At 39.8% G+C, this 22,346-nt stretch overlaps 1 protein-coding gene across 1 annotated transcript in view; it reads right to left on the bottom strand.

Moving 5' to 3' along the window:
- Window positions 1–22,346, bottom strand: part of FBXW8 (F-box and WD repeat domain containing 8) — a 154,693-nt gene that overhangs the window by 13,340 nt on the left and 119,007 nt on the right. The window contains exons 6-8 of the mRNA XM_075835208.1: window positions 15,138–15,334; window positions 11,613–11,822; window positions 7,611–7,738 (exon numbers count right to left, since the gene is read on the bottom strand). Of these exons, the coding sequence (XP_075691323.1) occupies window positions 7,611–7,738; window positions 11,613–11,822; window positions 15,138–15,334 (535 nt within the window). The remainder of the gene's footprint in view (window positions 1–7,610; window positions 7,739–11,612; window positions 11,823–15,137; window positions 15,335–22,346) is intronic.

The raw sequence follows: 22,346 nt of genomic DNA, 5'->3' as shown, positions 1-22,346 counted from the left end.
GCTTCGTTCTATGGACTGTGAGTTTTATCTCAACTTCGTTCTATGGACTAGGAGATTTAATTTCATGTTCATTCTGTGAACTTTGAGGTTTTGTTTCTTTGGACACTAGACTCCAGAGTCAGAGGACTGGCGGGAAGGTGTCCTTGAGGAGATAACTGATGTCGAATATCTAGGTCCAATAGTATACTTCCTTCCATCTCAGACCATTACCAGTAACCGGGGAGGTTGAGGGGGTAAATAGAACCCCACAAACACTTCCCCAAATTGCATTGTCGAGTCCCCGACAACAGGGGGATTGTAAAGGGAAGTGTCCATATATGTATGTATATATATATATATATATATAGTGTGTATGTATACAGCGTATATGTATATATATACACACATATATATATATATATATAATATATATGTGTATGTATAAAACATATAATGTAGCATGAGCCAGGGCTGTAACAACGACAGCCTTGGTCATGAATGCGGTTGGAAGCAGAGCAGGACAATTGCAAAGAAACTGAAGATTTCCTACAACGGTGTGTACTACTCCCTTCAGGGGACAGCACACACAGGCTCTAACCAGAGTAGAAAGAGAAGTGGGAGGCCCCGCTGCACAACTGAGCAACAAGACAAGTACATTAGAGTCTCTAGTTTGAGAAATAGACGCCTCACAGGTCCCTAACTGGCAACTTAATGAAATAGTACCCGCAAAACGCCAGTGTCAACGTCTACAGTGAAGAGGCGACTCCGGGATGCTGGCCTTCAGGGCAGAGTGGCAATGAAAAAGCCATATCTGAGACTGGCTAATAAAAGGAAAAGATTAATATGGGCAAAAGCACACAGACATTGGACAGAGGAAGATTGGAAAAAAGTGTTATGGACAGACGAATCGAAGTTTGAGGTGTTTGGATCACACAGAAGAACATTTGTGAGACGCAGAACTGAAAAGATGCTGGAAGAGTGCCTGACGCCATCTGTCAAGCATGGTGGAGGTAATGTGATGGTCTGGGGTTGCTTTGGGAAGCAGGCAGCTGGTATTCTATCTGTAATGGAGTGGCCAGCGCAGTCACCAGATCTCAACCCCATAGAGCTGTTATGGTACGCAAGAAGTGCCCATCAAGCCAATCCAACTTGTGGGAGGGGCTTCTGGAGGCATGGGGTGAAATTTCCCCCGATTACCTCAGCAAATTAACAGCTAGAATACCAAAGGTCTGCAATGCTGTAATTGCTGCAAATGGAGCATTCTTTGACGAAAGCAAAGTTTGAAGGAGAAAATTATTATTTCAAATAAAAATCATTATTTCTAACCTTGTCAATGTCTTGACTATATTTTCTAGTCATTTTGCAACTCATTTGATAAATATAAGTGTGAGTTTTCATGGAAAACACAAAATTGTCTGGGTGACCCCAAACTTCTGAACGGTAGTGTATTTATATGGATTAGATTTTTATTTATTGATTGAGTATTCATCTATTTATGTATAATTTGTAACACTGTAATTTCTTCTGAAAGGCTCCAGATATAGCTGAGATTTCGAGTAGACACTTGGTAAATAAGACTTCGCATTGAAGTCTGGACGCTGTTCGCTTTTCTATCTTATGCTTGATTCACATCACATCTGTGGGGCACTGTAGCTGCATATGATGAGAAAATCTCTCAGAATGTACGCTGATGTGCCCATGGTAAAATGTATGCCAAAATGGTATCCTTTTGTTATACATTTGGCCGGAATAGGTGGAGGTCCCACAGCCTCAAATGTATTGAAACACGCAGTAGATTGTGCTCTTCGATACAACAGTATACAGAAAAACTACACCACATGGTTGCACAATTGCATACGTCTGGACGAAAAGTATAAATCCCGAACCCAGTGTTAATTTAGCCTAATATTGGTGTTTTTACAAGTGTTTGATCAAGGTAATACAGTTTTCTACTTAATGCTATTGAATGTAATTAAGTGATAAATTACATATAATGTTCCTTCTAACAAAAATAATTGTTTAATGCAAACAAGCAGTGATAAAAAAAAACAACTTTATTACAGAAAAATATTTCTTTCTCCACTTATCAGACTCTTCTCTGCCTCACCTTCCTCAAACACTTGTCACTCACTCTCTATTCACTTTATAAAATCTGTATTCAGTTAGGCAGAGATGAAGGCGGATTTTCAGTTCACTGATTAGGTTACAGCTGCTGCCCATAAAAGTCTATGGAAAGGGGAGGCGGAGGAGAGAGTAGCTGAAGAGAGACAGAGAGAGATACGGAAAGACAGATGCTGCAGCTCCTAGTAAGTGTCTTACTGTCTCACACCAGAACTAGATACACAGCTATACTGCTCCTTACTGCTGTATAATGTCCTCCATGCTGCTGCTGCGTGTGTGTGTGTGTATAAGAGTAAGAAAGAAATAGAGAGAGAGAGAGCGAGAGAAGCAGGATCTCCTCTTCTCTGTGTGTGATGTATATGGGAGAAATCATAGCAGCTAGGATCCACCCCTTTTGGAGCCAAGTTTAGGAAAAACTGAAAATTACAAATAGAGCATTCGGAAGGGAAAACTGATGATAAATGCAGTATACAGATCATTTAATAGTGCTATTCCTCATGTACACACTTATGACAGTTCATTCTAGAAAGTCACCTTTAACGACAGGTACTCTAACATTTTATGAATATCTATAAAACAATAAAATGATGCTATGGATACACAAGACCCAGGACACAGATGCTGAAAAAGCCACAATTCAAACTGAACACAGTTTCCTTGTAAGCAGAGAGAGACTATTTGGTGAATAAAGGTTTTGACTTGTGATCCTCTTTGGACCAGATTCTGTTTTTATACATTGCTCAGCAACGAATACATTTTACACCCCTGTAACCTTAATATGGGGGTCAATCTTGATAATAAAATAAAATTATTCCCGACACATTAGCCACAATAAATTGCAATGTATCTTTTAAGTATCAAGATGTTACTATTTAAACAACTATCTAGATAAAGGTTCCACCCATTGAAACCACTAATATCAATACACCCAATGAAAAAACTAAACGTTCCAACTGCAGACTCCAAAATCTGTTTTTTACAATACACCAAACCCAAAAATTCCACTGACCTGCTAAGAATTCAGCAATGGCTGAACAGTACTGAAATTGTGTATATGTATATTGTGTATGTCTTATAAATTTAAAATAAAAACAAAAGAGTTTAAGAAAGCTTGCTCAGTTATCTTGGGGATATCATTTACTTAGCTATGACCTATACAGTCCTGGAAATGAGTACTTATCAATCTGGTAAATCGATGTTTTGGAAGAGAACACAGGCTGAAATGAGAAGAATAATTTATCAAGCATGTCACGATCCAGTGCACTGAAATAACAAGCTCTGGCATGAGTCCAGAACTCTGTGGCATCTTTCCTCCTGTGGTCCTGAGGATTGGGGAAGGGTGCAGGTGCCTGGAAAGGGAAGGTGGTAAGTGTCTGCTTGACAAGACGAGACACAGCTTTTCCAAATCCCCATTTCAGTAGAGGGAGAGCAGGAATGGTTTGCCAAAAAAGTCATCTGGTAACGTGTTCTGCTGCTTCACTATCCACAAAGTTTAGACCAGTTGTAAAACCATGAAGTCAAAGACGGATATCTAATGCTAGGAGACCCTACTGTAGAGTAATAGGCTAAAATCTAACATTTTCAAAAATTCCACATCATGAATGTTCTGTTTTTGCTAGAACATATTAAAGGGGTTTACTACACTTCATAAATACCATATATATATTTTTATGGGGATAGGCTCGAAAAATGCAATTCATATAGATGTGATGGCACTGGAAGATTGTGTGATATTGCAATTGTTTTTGTTTTGTTTTTTAATTGTATTAGGTTTTGTTAGATTGATATGCTGCAATCTCTGCAAGACAGAAGCAGGCTGCAAATTTAGCCAGGAGATATCATCGCATGACGTGTCTGTATCCACCCCATAAAACTATTTAAAAAAAAGACATGTTCTGTGCATAGCGATTCAATTTATATTCTGAATATATGTATTAGGGGTTGTGTTATTTTCTATGGAAACTTTTTAAAAAAAAATCAAAAACGAAATTACATGAAAATCAGCTAATAATTCTGACCTGCATGTGTTACAGAGATGGTGCAGTTGCACCCTCACACATGAATTATACTCACAAGGGCAGCATGTTATGTTGAAGGGCAGGTGTACTATTAGCCAAAACAGCACAAAAAATATAGTAATGAGTCCGCTGTATTCATGAGGGAGGGAAGTGCTTCCCCTGTCCCTTCCACTGCTGTGTATATATGCACATACACAGAAGCGGTCTCTCCCCGGTAAGAGAGGGCGGTAGGAGCACTTCCCTTATGAATATAGCGGACTTATAACTATGAGTCCTCTGTATGCTTCGGTGGGCTCTATAAGCCAAACAGCACACATGTTTTGTGCCATATGAGCTCATAGCACAGTGGACTTGTCCCCATTTAATTTTCTTTTTTTGTTTCAGTTTTCACAGAGAGCAGTCACAATATTCTAAAATTTCCTGATTTTTGCAGCTCACTTATTAGCTTTACTGTATAGATTGGAACAAAAAGAGCAAAGTCATTTTATTATCATAAAAAAAAGTGTTCAAGTTCTATTTTACTGCTGGAGGTATGGATAAGGCAGGAGAGCAAAACTATTAACACAGATAAGGATCTGTATTTAGCTCCTCTGTTGCTCCCTGGTCTCTTGGTCAGGGTCTGCAATTCATCACTTCATGGAAACTAATAATCTAGGACATTTCTCTGCCAGTTAACGCCCATTCATTTCAACTGCCATAAAGCAGACACACCGCTTCACTGTCTATACAGACAATAAATTTAAGAAGTGCGTGTCTTCAACCCCCCCAGAAGTCTTTAAAAATAAAACATAAAGAGCTACATTTTAATAAAAAGGACACACATTATTTTGTTTCTACAGAATTAAATCTTATAAATGAAATTAAAATTAACAACATTCCCTTTTAAGCTGCATTTACAAGTTCCAATATAGCAAACCTCTGACAGATTTTTTTTACTTCATTTAGATCAGGGGTCTCAAACATGCGGCCCCTGAGGCGGTCATCTGCAGCCCGTGGTACACAGAGCCGCTAGTATAGGCTCTGCTCCTGGACTCTGTGGAATCCCCCGACATCGCTGTCCATATATGGACAGTGATGTCTAGGGCTTCCCCAGAGCCGGAGTCCCGGGCACAGCGCTAGTATAGGCTCTGCTCCGGGACTCTGATGAAGCCTCTGAGCCTATACTAGCGCTCTGCCCGGGACTCCAGCTCTGGGGTTGCCCCTGACATCTCTGTCCATATATGGACACTGATGTCAGTGCCTTCCCCAGAGTTCCAGAGAAGAGCCTATACTAGTGCTCTGCTCCGGGACACCGGCACTGGGTTTGCCCCTGTCATCACATTCCGGTTCAGGAGGATCTCCTGACGTCACTGTCTATGGACAGTGACGTCAGGGGCTCCTCCAGCAGAGGAATCACCGGCCAAAGCATCGGCAAAACTCTGTCTGGGGATTCCACTCCTAGAGGGAGCCCCAATGGAGCTACCTACTGGGGGGTGGAACTATCTACAAGGGGTGTGTGGCAGCACCTACAGAGGGCACTGTGGCAGCACCTACAGAGGGCACTGGGGCAGCACCTACAGAGGGCACTGGGCCAGCACCTACAGAGGGCACTGGGCCAGCATCTACAGAGGGCACTGGGCCAGCATCTACAGAGGGCACTGGGGCAGCAGCTACAGAGGGCACTGGGGCAGCAGCTACAGAGGGCACTGGGGCAGCAGCTACAGAGGGCACTGGGGCAGCAGCTACAGAGGGCACTGGGGCAGCAGCTACAGAGGGCACTGGGGCAGCAGCTACAGAGGGCACTGGGGCAGCAGCTACAGAGGGCACTGGGGCAGCAGCTACAGAGGGCACTGGGGCAGCAGCTACAGAGGGCACTGTGGCAGCAGCTACAGAGGGCACTGTGGCAGCAGCTACAGAGGGCACTGTGGCAGCAGCTACAGAGGGCACTGTGGCAGCAGCTACAGAGGGCACTGTGGCAGCAGCTACAGAGGGCACTGCGACATTATCTAGGGGTGTGTGGCATTATCTACAGAGGGCACTGTGGCATTATCTACGGGTGGGTGTGTGGCAGGATCTACAGAGGGCACTGTGGCAGCAGCTACAGAGGGCACTGTGGCTGTAACTACAGAGGGCACTGTGGCAGTAACTACAGAGGGCACTGTGGCAGTATCTAAAAAGGGGCTGCCCAATCTCGACATTCGTGTATCTGCCAAACGCTGCTAACTGAGCCGCCGGACTGCATTTAGCGACACTTAAACTGAATTGTTAAAATAAGCACGTGGAGAAATCTCGCAAATTTCCGTTAAAGAGGCTCTGTCACCAGATTATAAGTGGTAAAATAACAACAGTGGTTTTTATTTTGAAAAACGATAATTTTTGAGCAAGTTATGAGCTTTTTTAGATTTATGCTAATTAGTTTCTTAATGACCAACTGGGCGTGTTTTTACTTTTGACCAAGTGGGCGTTGTAAAAAGAAGTGTATGACGCTGACCAATCAGCGTCATACACTTCTCATTGTTCCAGCCCATAATGATCCACAGCACAGTGTGATTGTGCAGTGAAAGAAGCTGGGTTTATAATCTGGTGACAGAGCCTCTTTACGTTTAAACCTAGCAGTATTATTATAGTAATGTAGTATTGTTATAGTAATGTAGTATTATTCTTGTAATGTAGTATTATTCTAGTAATGTTGTATTGCTATAGCAACGTAGTATTATAGTAATGTAGTATTATTGTTATAATGTAGTATTGTTATAGTAATGTAATTTTGTATTATTCTAGTAACGTTGTATTGTTCTAGCAACGTAGGATTATAATAATGTAGTATTATTATAGTAATGTAGTATTGTTATAGTAATGTAGTATTATTCTAGTAATGTTGTATTGTTATAGCAACGTAGGATTATAGTAATGTAGTATTCTTATAGTAATGTAGTATTGTTATAGTAGTTCAAATAACTAATTGATTAATAACAATTTTGTATTGTATCAAATTTGAAAGTAATGACCCAGCTGAGATTGAGACCCCTGATTTAGATCATGGCTACAATGTAATAGGAAAAAGTCGAATGACTATCATTTACATTTAACAACTTCACAAATGAAAACAATGGGGAAGATTTACTAAGACACAGTAAACCAGTGTGATCTTTAATCTACTCAAAACAATAGTTTTATTATATATTGTTGATCGTCTTGTGCAAATATCACTACCATTGATTGCAAGCGTACAAATCATGAAAATTATTGATATGGGTAAACAGACCAAATTGACAAATGATTTAGAGGTAAGAAGTCCCGACACCTGTGTACAATATGAAATGTTGATGGCGGCAGGTGGATTTACAACAAAAAGTTTTAAATTATGGTCAGGACAAGCAAATATATTTACAAGCTTTTCAAATGATTGTAGTGGCACATATTCTGTTATGATCATGTTCATCACCCGAAATACAGGCTATACAAGACTCACAAGACGTTTAATCTGAAATGTGGGTATTGCCTCTAACTTACCTTCTATCCCTGTTGCCAGTAACTAAAAGATGAGGAGGGCTGTCCTTCAGGTTGATGCATGTAAAGTCTCCAGTAGAGTTACCCAAGGTCGTGAGACACTGACCAGTTTGTAGGTTGTATACATAAATCTGTGGATACATTTGAATATGAAAATAATAAGTATAATATGAATATTTATAAATATATATATATATATAAGTATATAGTATCGTTGTATATGCAACGCCCTAGCGTGGAGCAAGGTTTACATATAATTTCAAGCCTAGAGATAAAACCAGAGATAATCCAGCAGCCTTCCAGTTAGCATTCAGTTTTGAAATTATGTTTCATTCTATACATATTAAACTTGTAGCAACAAAAAATGTTTAGGATACATGAATAATAGATGTTGAATTGAAAAAGCAGCTTGCTGCAATCTGATGTCATTTTTGACAGTGAGCCAGAGTGGCTTTGGGGCCACTCTGAAGCAGATATAAAATATTGGGCCTGCTAACAAATCAGAGAATTGACTTTGTTGTGCCATCCCAAAGGTGATACAGAGTGGGCAACAATAAACTTTCTAATCCACTGCACTTAGAGGGCTGCTATGTTCACAAGAATAGGTCTCGTGAGGGTAATAACTGGGGTTCTTACTGAGGCACCATAATATCAAGATGCCTAATTGCCTTCTTAAGGCTATAGTTATAAAGGGAGAAATGTGTGTCTTTGCTTACCTGCATAATAAACTGTAACAATCAATATGAAATCATTTATGTGTTGTATTAGAAGTGTTTTTTTTTTATATTTCATGGTAATTATTTGTGATATCTTGAAAAGTTAAGTTACTCTATAAATGCATTTTGCCTAGTCACGTAGTATGCTTATTATTTTTTATTCACCAAGTGAAACGCTGTATATTACAAGTCTAACAAAATATTGCTTCAGTGCAAAACTCACCAAAACTAAATTGTTGTTTTCACATTCAGTAATAGGTTCCTGATTGGTTCACCTACAATTTTAAAGGTTGGTCCATCTTATAGATCCAATGCATCTTTTGAGAATAGTCAATGCAAAATCTCCTATTGTTTTCTGTATAAAGCCCCTATGGAGATCTATGTGTCTCCATGGTAACAGACTCCAAACTAACCTCTGTGTAGTCTGATCCTGAAATCAGACTCCATATCATCTGTCCCCTTTTTGCTAACATACATATATAAGGTTAGCAAGAAGTAGGGGACAGATGGATGGCAATATGACTGAAGGATCAGACTACACAAGAGTTGTTTGTAGTTTGTCACCATGGAGACACATAGGTCTGCATAGGGACCATAGATAAATTATAGAATATTTTAAATTTAGGACTGTTTGAACTGATGCTTTCCTTTAATTTTAGATGCATTGGAACAATAATAATAAAAAATGGTTGTAAAGAAGGACATCCTTTAACTCAACATCAGTAACCAGCATGCAATTTACAACAAGTTGATCACTGATAGAAGTGCCCAGCAGTCAATATAGCCATTCGCATGAAATCATTTTGCCATTTCAGTGACCTAGTAATAAAAATCATTATAGACATCAACAGAAAATAATCCAAAAGGTCAAATACCAGTAGAGAACCTCTAACCGCAAAGACACATATTGGGATTTATCCACCTCTGGTATATAAGAATCTTTATTTAATAACACGCAAACCATATCTGAATTTTTTTACACCATGCCTCTCAATGTTTCCCTTATATTAGCTATCCCATTTAACCGGAAGATGTTCTGCAGTGCCGTCAATATCATAAAGCTTAAAGTGCTAATGAGTGTCATCGCGGCCATCGGATGCACATTACTCACAACGGACATAAAACTAGTGAGACTCAACAAGACAGAGTTATGATCAAAGAGAAAAGATGTAAAATTATTCATTACTAATTATTTAAACAATTTTACCCAAAACGTAAGAGGAGTGTGAATATGGGAAACGTCCAATCACAGAGCTCCCTTCCACTTCAGTGTGCAGAGAGTAATCATTCTAAGAGGCGCAACCTGATTGATTTGCAGGGTGATGTCAGCTGGGAAAGCCGTGCCAAGCACCAGTCCCCAGTACCTAGCACACTGCAGCCATCTGGATTACTTCATTTCTGTGGCTATGATTCGTTTACACAGTAATGATTATCTTAACCCATTCAGTGTTATTCATTACAGCAGCTTTGGTAACAAAATACTCATCTTGGCAACAGGTTTTATCTCTTCGCATTATAAAATGAGAACAAAGACTATACAAAAGAGCTGCACACTACTCGAGGAGATTAACTATATATCATGGCATAAATGAAGCAATAGAATTGCTTTATGTGCGCCACAAATATACTCTTATATGTTTGTCAGACAGCTAATGTGTAACTACACATACTTTAAAAAAAGGTCTTGCTGAAGTAAGTGAATATGGATTCAAATGTAAAGAAAATATAGAACTGATAAAAAGGTTAACATAGAATGACAGCAGAAATTAAATAAATCAAACATGAGAGAGGAAGAGGCGACTAAAAGAGGATGATCAAGGCTCATGTCTGGTGGAAGAAACCCCAACAAGCTTGGATATGTCGATGATGCAACACTCATACTGAAAATGAAGACCTGGACACACTTCTAAAGAACAGAGCAAAAAGATGGCATTCAACAGCAAAAGACGGGTAACTGATGGCAGAGACAGAGAAGGAGTCGAAGGGATCAGTTATTAGAAATAAAGGATCTGCTAGTCAACAATTACAAAGCACGCGGCCACGTGGTAAAGCAAGAATGAATGCTATATGTATCTATAAAGAACAACAGAGCTGTCATAAGTCTGGTATGTTCTGAGGTCCTACATGCATGTGAAAGCTGAACAACAAAGTATTGATGCTTTTGAACTGTAGCGTTCATGAAAAACTTTGAGATTGACATACCGGGGCTTGACAAGGAAAATAAGCAAATAGATAACTCACCAGAATCAAATGACCATAGGGAGACCATTATATATTATTAAAAAACACAGTTAGGTATAGAAAAAGTCTATAGAAGATCTAGAAGTAGAGGAGGAAAAAATAACAAGATGGATACCATCCCCGAAAAAGTCAATGTTATGATCAGAGAATGAAAGCTACTAAGACCCAACCGGAAGAACACCACATATTTCCATACCTATATCAACCAAAATAACCAAACCTATAATCATATAAGGCAACACACAATCCAATATTTATAAATCCCTTTACTAGTGTATCAAAAATACAAAGCACATGATAACATTTCTATATTGTTTCACAATAACGTGTGTACAAAACACAAGGGACAAACAAAGACGCTCACACAAACAGTTTAACCACAACAATGTCACTGCTGCCAAATGGCTATATAGGAGAAAAATCATTTGCATTATGCACTAGTAGCGGTGGTACAATAACCCCATGTATATAAAACAACAGTGTATGGTAATCACCGAGAAAGAGAGGGTGAAAGTGGCGAAAACACATACAATGGGATCTCAGACACAATGTGTCTGGATGAAAAACAACCCTTTTGAGCCCCAATGTACTAAAGTGAATATATAACGTAAAGTTAATGCACAAATACAGCAAAAAAGGGTTTTAAATAAACCCATATATTACCATTAGAATCCATGAGGGAATGCCACCACAATAGAACACATGAACATACCATGCTCTTCTATGCTAAAAATAAAAGGTTAGAAAATGTGTATTATACATGAAAAACTTTAAACCGCTGAATGACTTTTACAAGATTGGCAAAATGGACCCACTAGAGTCAAACATACGAAGGCTGTTATTTCTTTCAATCCTTTAGATGCAAGTTTTTAAGGTGATCGGTATATTCGACTTTTTCACATTACTGGACTTTACATAAGCAGCTGCCATAATGATGCCGCCTTTTGACCTTACTCAGTGCTCTGTAGCTATTGGCTGAAGCTGCACCACATAGAAGTCATGCCCCAGTTAAAAACTTCAGTTCACTTTAATCCACATGACTTTTTACCTTATTGCCACTATGGGTGAACCAGCCATAACTTTTAACTCCAAATGCTGCCTGATGTGTTGAAACATCCAAGCAAGTAATGGGTTGACCATATGTAGAGTGAAGAACTTTTTCAGGCATATCTTGCTTTAGAAGGTAAACCATCTCCTCAGCAGCTGCAACAGTGACAGGTAATCCTGAAGAGTCATGAATTAAATGGAGAAAATGGACCTACAACAAAAAAAACAAATAAATAAAACCATTGCAACAAAACATTACTGTTAATAGTAAGTTCAGATGCGTTACATATCTGGATTTTGCTGTGGATTTCACCCTTTGCAATCCACAACATACTGTAATAGACATGCTGTTGGTTTTAAAATCTGCAGAATGCCTTAAAACCTGAACTGAATTCTGCTATGTAAGAATAGAATTTCCAGAATCTGCACCAAAATTCCACGGCAATTCTTCCACATCTGTAGATTGTGCACTAGGCATTACACAGAGTATCAGTTTTGTCCATAGTGTCCCTTTAAGAGTATACACGTTAACGTGGAAAATAATCACAGCAAATAATGTGCCTTTTCTATGAGAATGGTAGTTAACACAGATACCCCTAAAAAATGGCTACAGTGCAGCAATAAGGTAAGCCGATACAGGACAGAACGTGTAAGAATAGGGTTGGTGTTGCGGCATTACGTTACACGTTACTGGTTATTCAATAAATCCAGTGCTGATGTGTGTGGAGCAATCCGCACATCCACGCAAAGCGTATAACTGGGGTGCCGGTTTCATTGCCCCACCGCCTAGTATAACATAGCTGCTGATTCTTCGGAAAGTTTCTTGCTAGCGCAGTAATTTTTATGAGACCTACTAGCAGAGGGCTACTTTCTTATGGATGTTTTTTTTCTTGCCAATTCAATCTACGTTCTGCTAGCTGCAATATATCATCCCTATACAATTTACAAGCAGTGATACTTGAATTCAGAGCAGTGAATTTATCCTTACGGGGTCACAAGGCACATTATCTCGGTCGGCTCTTAACATGTTAGTCCTGCAATTTACAGCTTAACACAGTTTAATACACTCTTCTTATGGACATTAATAATTTATTAAACATCGTAGATAAGCAGCAGTGGAAGGCATTAAAATTAGGAACAAAGCATCAGAAGAACCCTTGTCCACAGTCCCATAGTAGAAGTATCATGGAGACAAAGGCAGCCTTTCGGCTCATTCAGGAGAGAGTAAGAAAGGCTCCTGAATAAGCTGGATTGTTGGGTGACCATTTCAACTCTATAATACTAATAATTTATTGTCCACATCTAAACCCAAGTATGTAAGTGTAAGGGTATGCACGGTAATATTTATTCAACCTAGCGCTAGAAGTTTCTGGACTTTCGTACAGACATAAAAAAACGCACTTGTAACGGCAGAGCACCTTCAAATATATGCTGGAAGTGGCATTGAATTAGGGCCCACCTGATATACCTGCTGCGTCTCCCGCCTTTACTTTGAAACTCCTGTCCAGAAGTGAACTTCGATAATAGTACCCTATGGTGTTCTAAATTCGGATGACTAAAATTGTGCAAGGACCGTGTATCGTAAGGGCTAGTTGACACGACAGTTATTGCGTGGCGGGTCCCACTACAAAATCCGTTGCGTAACTATTCCTGCCGACGTCAGGAAGATTCCTCCCTCCCATTGATATCAATGGGAAATTCGAGATCGAGCAGGACGCTTGTTTTTCCCGCAAGCTGAAATAATCGCTAGTGGGGGAAAAAAAAGCATCTGACTCCCATTGAAATAAATGGAAGGCGGAATTTTGCGGCCGAATCCGCAGGGAATTCCGCCAGGAAAATTCCTCCATGTGAGCATACCCCAATATGGATGCTAACATTTTGTCAATATTACAGCGGTTTGAAAACAGCACAAGGCCAATTTCAAATTTGTTTTTTTTGCAGTATGACGGATTTGAATCTATTCACTTCTATGGGGCGAAAATTGACGTCAAAAGTGCAAAAGTCATGATCAGATTTTCTAATAAGAAAAAATTATTTACGGTCATAATTTTTCACAAAAGAACTGCTCAAAAAGACTTGTGAACCAAGCCTGACCACGTAGGGCCAGAGAGGAATCTATTTTTCCAACCAGAAGCAAACTAGGCCACATCCACTGTAAAGGCTTTATTTTCTCATCTTCTGGTTTGGTATGTGAGGTTAAAGGAGTTCACTGAGATATTATTTTTTTAAATAATTTTATTACTAGATTGCACATGTTTATATGATGTTAATATACTTATCACTGAAATGTTGCTTCTGTTCTCCGCGCTGCCTGCTCATCACATGACCTCCGACGTCACAATTTGAGCCTTCCCCACTTACGTGTCCTATAACCATTAAATGGTCTCGTCCCAGAGAGACCTCGGAGGGTATACTACACATCAATGATGACGTTTGGTTTATTGGGTGGCTATGTGTTTTGTGCTCACGCATCCAATCTAGTTATTCACTGTTAGCGCGCCAGTACATGTACCCAGCGACCTGGGATGGCGCATGCGCATTCCGGACCTGGGAAAACTAATAAGTATAATAGGGTCTTCAATGTCTGCAGCGGGTTGCCGCGAGTGGGGGGCAGGGAAAGCCACGAGTCGTGTGGGCCCCTTTCTTTCAGCCATGTGGCCAGGCCCCTAACAGCAGTAGTACTGCCCTGATGGCGACCCTGGGGTGGCTAAAAAGTGAGGACGAGGGTTCTGGTAGACAAAAGAGAACTTAAGCGGTTCAGAATATATAGTGTCAACATAGTGGGGGATAAAATTTTGGTACCATGGTTGGAACAACGCTTTACAGGCAAGGATGTCAGCGGGGACGAGCAATGAAAACAAACATGAACTGTTGGGAGCAGCAACATGCACGCTCATTACAGCCTGCAATGCATGCAAGGAAAGAAAGGATTAGCAGCAAGAAACATCAACAAACCGGACCTGGGATGTATGTAAACAAATGGCGCGAAATTCAAAGAAAACGTGGGATACGTGGAATTTTTTTAGATTATAACGGTTTATTGATGTTGTGTGTATAGGGGAAATGTATGAAAGATTTATTTTAAATATGATGATAACTCGGAAGTATCTTCCTCGTGACTGCTGAGGATATTCCGAACTATTGGACACCTATCATACAAATACATGTAATATCTACTTACCTGGTTCCTGAAGATCACAATGAAATCGATGAAACCAGCCAGGGCTAGCTCAGAGACTTCATTGTCATCTGCTGGAAGACCCATGTTTCTATTCGTCGACTTTTTTGCTGCATTATCACTATAATTGGACAATAATATGTCAGAATAATTGCATTTTACTATTATGTATGTAGTCTCAAATGAAACTTTTCAGACAAACAGGACACATCTTTCCATACAAACCTGTTGCTTTATACTCTTTACTATTAGGACTCTCTACAGAAAATATCCCGATCATTAGGTATATAGAGAAATAATTTTTTCAACACAGGCCAATTCCAATTTCACAATAAATAAAAAGCGTACCAATTTCTGAGTGTGAAAATTGCAGCTAGTCCTCCAATAGCCTTTATCATCAGGACTCTCCACTTTAATTTGGAAACTAGATGCTGTTGCTATAGCAGCGGTTTCTGGGCACAGAGCAAGTGCCTGGATCTTTTGGTAGTGCTGATAATGATGGACAGGTTCCCGTCCAACCAGAAGGCTCCAAACATCAATGGTACCTGCACAGAAGTAACAATTCTTGTTATTGCACCAAAACAAAGCACAATTAGTTCTTACCATATTATTTACTATATATACACTAGTCCTTCTCAAAGAATTAGAATATAATCAAAACGTTAGTTTAAGTCATTCAATTCAAAAAGTGAAACTCATATATTCTATAGATTCATTACACACAGAGTGATCTATTTCCAGCATTTTTTTCTTTTAATGATGATGATTATGGTAACAGTTAATGAAAACCCAAAATGTAGTTTCTCAGAAAATTAGATTATATAAGCCCAATTTAAAAAATGATTTTTAATACCGAAATGTTGGCCTACTGAAAAGTATGTCCAGTATATGCACTCAATACCTGGATGGGGCTCCTTTTGCATGAATTACTGCATCAATGCGTGCTTCCCTCTGCTGACAAGCTTTATGGAGATGCTGATTTCATTCTCCAGCAGGACTTGGCACCTGCCCACACTGCCAAAAGTACCAATACCTGGTTAATAACCACAGAATCACTGCGCTTGATTGGCCAGCAAACTCCCTGACCTGAACCCCATAGAGAATCTATGGGGTATTGTCAGGAGGAAGATGAGACACCAGACCCAACACTGCAGACGAGCTGAAGGGCGCTATCAAAGCAGCCTGGGCTTCCAGAACACCTCCGCAGTGCCACAGGCTGATCGCCTCCATGCCACGCCGCATTGATAACACCTCAGCAGTGCCACAGGCTGATCGCCTCCATGCCACGCTGCATTGATGCAGTAATTCATGCAAAAGGAGCCCCGACCAAGTATTGAGTGCAGATATTTTCAGTAGGCCAACATTTTGGTATTAAAAATCATTTCTGAAATTGGGCTTATTTAATGTTCCAATTTTCTGAGACACTAAATTTTGGGTTTTCATGAACGGTTACCCGTAATCATCAACATTAAAAGAAGAAAATGCTGAAAGTAGATCACTCTGTGTGTAATGAATTGATATAATATATAAGTTTCACTTTATTAATTTAATTACTGAAATAAAATTATTTTTAAGATATTCTAATTAATTGAGAATGACTAGTATACACACACACACACACACACACACACACACACAAAAAGGATGTTGCAAAAGTAAAGGCCTGTAGTTAAAGTAACATCAGTGGTAAATGGCCTGTGATGGAAAATCAAAGTAAGACTGGCTTAGTTGCCCATAGCAACCAATCACAGCACAGCTTTCATTTCCAAGAGCCAAATTTGAAATGTACTTACATAGTGGGACATAAGATGGTGATACTGAAGCAAGAGAAAGCTTTTTGCGTGTTGGTATTTGCAAGAACGGGGTCTTTCAGAATAAATTTGGTAAAATGTGCTCTGCATTTCGCGTTGGGTTAAGCAATTCGAAACCACTAAGTGTTTAGGTCATGGGAAAAGTCCAGGCCACCCAAAGACTTCGGAAGAGACAGTGAACAGGATTTGAGCCGTGTTTGAGCGCAGTCCTACAAAGTCCACCAGGCTGACTAGTATGGAACTACAGGTGTATCTTACTAAAAGGTCTGCGTTGTAAGCCATATAGATTACATCTTCAGGAGCTAAAATCAGACGACACACCGAAATGCCGTGACTTTTGCATTGACTTTCAAGAGGATAAATTTGCTGACAGGCTGGCGTTTAGCGATGAGGCTACCGTTCCTCAGTATGGAGGTAAATCACCACGTTAGAATTTGGGACTCAATAAAAACCATGTGCCCTTATCGAGCACGAGGGACTCACCCAAAGTAAACGTGCTCTGTGCAAATAGCAGGCGCAAAGTCTACGGTCCCTTCTTTTTTGCAGAGAATACTGTCACTGGCCACTCCTACCTGGACATGGTAAAGGAATGGCTTATGCCACAGATAAACAACGTTTGGCAGATCTTCCTCTATGAGCAGGATGGTGCACCTCCACATTTCCATTCGGATGTTCGCCAATACCTGAATGAAACTCTACCGGAACGTTGGATCGGCCGTGCCGGAAACAACGATTCAACGATGTTGCGGTGGCCTCCATGATCGCCAGATACCTGCCACTTTTTACTGTGGGGCTACATTGGGACTCAGTGTATCTGCCCCCCCAGCCACAGGATCTGAATGACCTGAGACAATACACCACTGAAACAGTGGAGACCATTAGCAAGGATATGCTGGAAAGGGTCTGGGCAGAACTGGACTACCGCCTAGACATCTGCCGTGTCACCAATGGAAATCACTTTGAACATTTGTAGTGTATAGATAAAACTTGGAAAGATAGTGTGTGTTTTCATGTTAATAAACTTGTGTTATGTTCTCTTGGTTATGAATACTAAGGCTATAATTTTGCACCATCCTTCTTGAATCACCCTGTATATACATACACACGAAGTAAAAGTGTCATATTAGATGTAACAGAATAAGGTTAAGGATGCCAACGTCATTTGTTGTATGTGAAACTATAACCATGAATTCATATCACCAGGGAGTAAAACTTTACATCATTCAAATTATTCAGAGAAAGCAAAATACAAACATTCATTAAAATCTGTTATAAAAGTAAACCTGATCATAAGAGCTTACAATCTAAGGAAGGGAATCTTTTCCCTAAGGAACTAAAAAGAGGAGACTTTTTCTAGATAGTGTTACACTAGGACTCATATAGGTTATTAATTATTTGCTGTTTAATAAACTTACAATGTGTCGACAAATAAAGCTTATTTAATGTATAATGAAAAGTTATACCATTTTCCAATATACTTTCTGTATTAATTCCTAATGCGTTCAAGGACTCTGCTTTCAGTCATTCAAAAAAAACAAAAAAAAAAACCTTAATAGTTTACTTCCAGGGGATAAAAATCAGTCCTGGTGATATGATGATCACACAGGTGCGGAGCTCGTTACAGTACAGTGATCAATGTCTTGTAACGAGCTGTGCATCTGTGTGTCCATCACATGACCAGGACAGATTGTTATCCCCTGTGACTAAACAAAGGATGTTCCTATTGAATGAGCAGCAAGGAACGAGGTAGAAGGAACCATTACTTGCTAAAACGGTAATATCAATTTAAACTGTTCCCATTCCCGTCATGGCTTCCGCTATTACAGGAACCCTGATGCAATGGATCCGTCATGTAACAGATCCTAGCAGATCTTATTCAACCTTAATGGGTCTGTCAGGTTGTTATTTTTTTGTACAGGAAAGAATAGCGAAGCAGACTGCATTACTAAGAATACTATTCTGACCATCAGAGAGAAATGTAAACCTGGGGGAACCAACCATAATGCTAGTGTGAACTTGGCATTTACCAGTACACTTCCTAGTGCTGTGCTTCACACTTTTTCACCTGTTATTCCTGTATGCAAAACTTTTATACTATATGATGTTGCACCCTACAGTCCATTTAGGCTTTGTTCACATATCCATCAGGGTTCTGTTCTGACGTTCCGTCTGAGCTTTCCGTCATAGGTTTCCGATTCCATCACCATTGCCAATGGTTTCCGTTTGTCCAAGTTGTGCAAGGGTTCCGACGTTTTTATGGAATCAATAGCGTAGTCGACTACGGTATTCACTCCGTCAAAACTACGGAACCCTTGCACAACTGAAACAAATGGAAACCATTGGCACCGGATCCATCACCATTGAAATCAATGGCGATGGAACCTGAAACCTATGGTTTCTGTTTGTTTCAGTAAGGGCTCCATTCTGACGGAAAGCTCAGACGGAACGCCTGAATGGAGCCCTGACGCAGATGTGACTGAAGCCTTACTTGCATGTCAAAATAAGGAGAGAGAGAGAGAGAGAGAGAGATAGATAGAGAAAGAGAGAGTTACATAGATAGATAGATAGATATTTTATTATTGTAACATCGTCTCCTTACATATAAATTTGCAAATAAATACGACCAACAATCATTTATCATTTTGAACATCACACAATAAAAGTCCTATATGACATTTGAAAAAAGTATATAGAAGTTAAATTTGCATTTTATTAAACCTGCAAAAGTAAGAGAAAATGTGATGAAACGGGCACATAAAACCCTAGATTTAGCTTCATATTCCCTATCAACCATCTTTGCAGAAATCATACTCCATTAATTTTCCCAAACCAGACGCATAAACCAAATATTCTCCAGCCCCCTCGTGACTGTCACTATTATGAGACATAAGAGAGAACATAAATCATTCTTTCTAGAGCTGTACCTTTAAAATATGACAAATTAAAACTTAAAAAGCATCATAACTGTGAAAACCTCATTACATGCCAACTTAATTAATGGAGAGGTTTAAATAGGATCTCGATCTTTTCTGAAACCAGTTAGACAATTATTTACCTTTTAAGCAATTAATGCAATTACAATCTTGCGAAGAAGTTATCCAGGAGCAGTTCTGCTGAAAGCGTCAAACCTCCTTGGGGACACTTTAGACTTGGGGCTCATCTTTAGACGGAGGACTAATTGCATCTTTGGCTTTGTGCTCTCAATACAAGGCAGCTAATTGTTTAGGTAAATAGCAGATTAATTTAAATATGCATTGCTAATAATAAAAGCAAATGGCCTCCATTACGTTTGTCGCTCCCAGGCCGATTGCTATAAATCTTCCACCCAAGACCCATTAGGTTGGCGGGGGAGGCGTGGATGGTCCACATTACTTCACAGCAGTAGCACTTTCTAGACATCAAACAGCACTTTTTGAAAGCAAGCATAAATCAGCTTAAACTCATTAGGTACCATTTGCGCTGCTTACGGTTTCATTATTGCGCTCCTTAGGGAGAAGTGGTTGGCATCTCTACCCGATCCATAAAGATTTATTTTTTTTCCTAACCGTGAACTTTAAAAAGGGTGAGATATCAGAGATGGATAGTTATGAAGGATGTTTTTGTGCAACCAAAAATGTCTGGAACAAAGTTCATGACGTGAGATATTACTATTGCTTGTCCAAGATGGTGAACGTGTCCCGAAATTTCACATTGGTGCAATTAAGAACTTTTTCACTGAATTATTTAAATTTTTCAAAATGTAAATTTGTGTACAGGCTGCAGTGGAGAGTCACACAGGCAGAGCTCCAAAAGTCACATCGCTGTAGTACCAGGGATACTTTGCAATACTTAACAAATTAAACCAGAGGAACAGAAGGCTCCGCAAATACTGGACTGCTTCACTCAAGAGCTGTCATATACCGTGTTGGAAGCCTGTGGTGGTACTCTGGTAACATATCGGTGTACAGAGAAAAGTTCTAAAAGGGGCCATGTCCCCCTCATATCCAATCTGCAACACATGGAACGAGGTGTGATGTATGAAAGCTACAGGCTGCTTTAGTTCCTTCTGATGTGGCCAGCAGCCAAACAGAGCCAAGCCTGGCAGCAGATGGGGTCTTGGCATCACCCTACCGGTCCCTGCATTAGCAGCATCTGCTCATTACCTGGCACAACGGAGGCTTCCATCTACCTCCCCCTCCTGCTTCCTGCCCACCCTACGAGCCCCAATCAAAGCAGCTAGGAACTACATTTACATTTTATTATTTTATTATTTAGTGAAGCATATTCACAAAAAAAAAAATACTTTATACTACAGGTAAACTACAGGTAATATTTTCTTTAAGGGAAAAATTATGAGTAGAATAAACGTGATCGCACCAAATACTCTTATTATTTAGAATCATGTTTCAGTAGTAAGACGATCACAGTTAACAATTATAATAAATAAGTAATATAAATATTAAAATGGTGTAACTTTGCAATAAACCTCTTTATACACAGTCATAAATCTACTTTTTTTTTTTATCCGGACCAAGTTACAGAATGGAAATAAAGGTTTTATTGGTTACTATGCTGCATTACATCTATAGTAACACCATAGTATAGGGAATAAAAGATGATGTTCGCAATTCTCAATATAATCATCATTGTGCCTCTAAAATAAAGTTCTACGACTACATGAGCAGTAGACTTACACACACACATATATATATATATATATATATATATACATACACACACACACACACACACACACACACATACATACATACATACTAAAGTGGCCCAGTGGGAAATAATGACAGGGTTAATATTTTGCCATTTATTACAAGACAATGTTGGCTGCAGAACATACCTGGCACCACAGAGCCTCGAAGCTCTAAGCCTCAGAAGAATTGAAAACGAGTTTAATGGGTGCTGTGCTTGTGTGCTTTTTTAATGCACATGAAAAAAATAGACATGGCAGCCAACGCGGCCACTCAGAGTAAAAAGAGTGTTCTTGTGTGCATAGCGCAAAGCAAGACACAGCTGTTTTATTGTCCTCACTAAAAGACCATGATCCTACTGAAAAATTAACCTCTTCGTATTAAACACATGAAACAGTTGTAAGTTGATACTTGTAAGGGACGAGCAGAACATGAAAAAGGTTCCCGAGCCCATTTTACGGACTAGCACAGTGCTATCCGTGCAGGTGCACAATATGGGAACACTAGAGTGTTTATAACCGTCTATGGAATTAGCGATTAATCAGTATTGAGATGTTTACTTCTACAATGGGCCACATCTAGTGACATCTGCTTTAGGCTTTATTCAGACGAACGGGATATACGTCCGAGCAAAGCGCGTGATTTTCACGCGCGTTGCACGGACCTATATTAGTCTATGGGGCCGTGCAGACATGTGCGTGATTTTTACGCAGCGTTGGTCCGTTGCGCAAAAGTCACGACATGTCTGTTTGGGCGTTTTTCACGCATCACGCACCCATTGAAGTCAATGGGTGCGTGAAAACAACGCATGCAACACGGAAGCACTTCCGTACGCACAGCGTTTTTCACGCAACGATTGTTAACTCTATGTAAATGGGTTGAGACAACAGGTCCAAACAAGCAGCAACCAGGAAGTGGATTTTCACTTTTTGGGCACATGCTTCATTTTGCCACCGACATCTGCTGCAATGCCTCGCGCGTGTGATGTGGAGAAGATGATCTGCCTGGTCCAGGAGAGGCCACTGTTGTGGGACACGCGTGCGGAGGCCTACCACGACCGC

The sequence above is a fragment of the Rhinoderma darwinii genome, chromosome 1 (genome assembly GCF_050947455.1).
Source record: "Rhinoderma darwinii isolate aRhiDar2 chromosome 1, aRhiDar2.hap1, whole genome shotgun sequence".
Taxonomy (NCBI): domain Eukaryota; kingdom Metazoa; phylum Chordata; class Amphibia; order Anura; family Rhinodermatidae; genus Rhinoderma; species Rhinoderma darwinii.
This window is presented reverse-complemented; position numbering and strand designations above follow the sequence as displayed.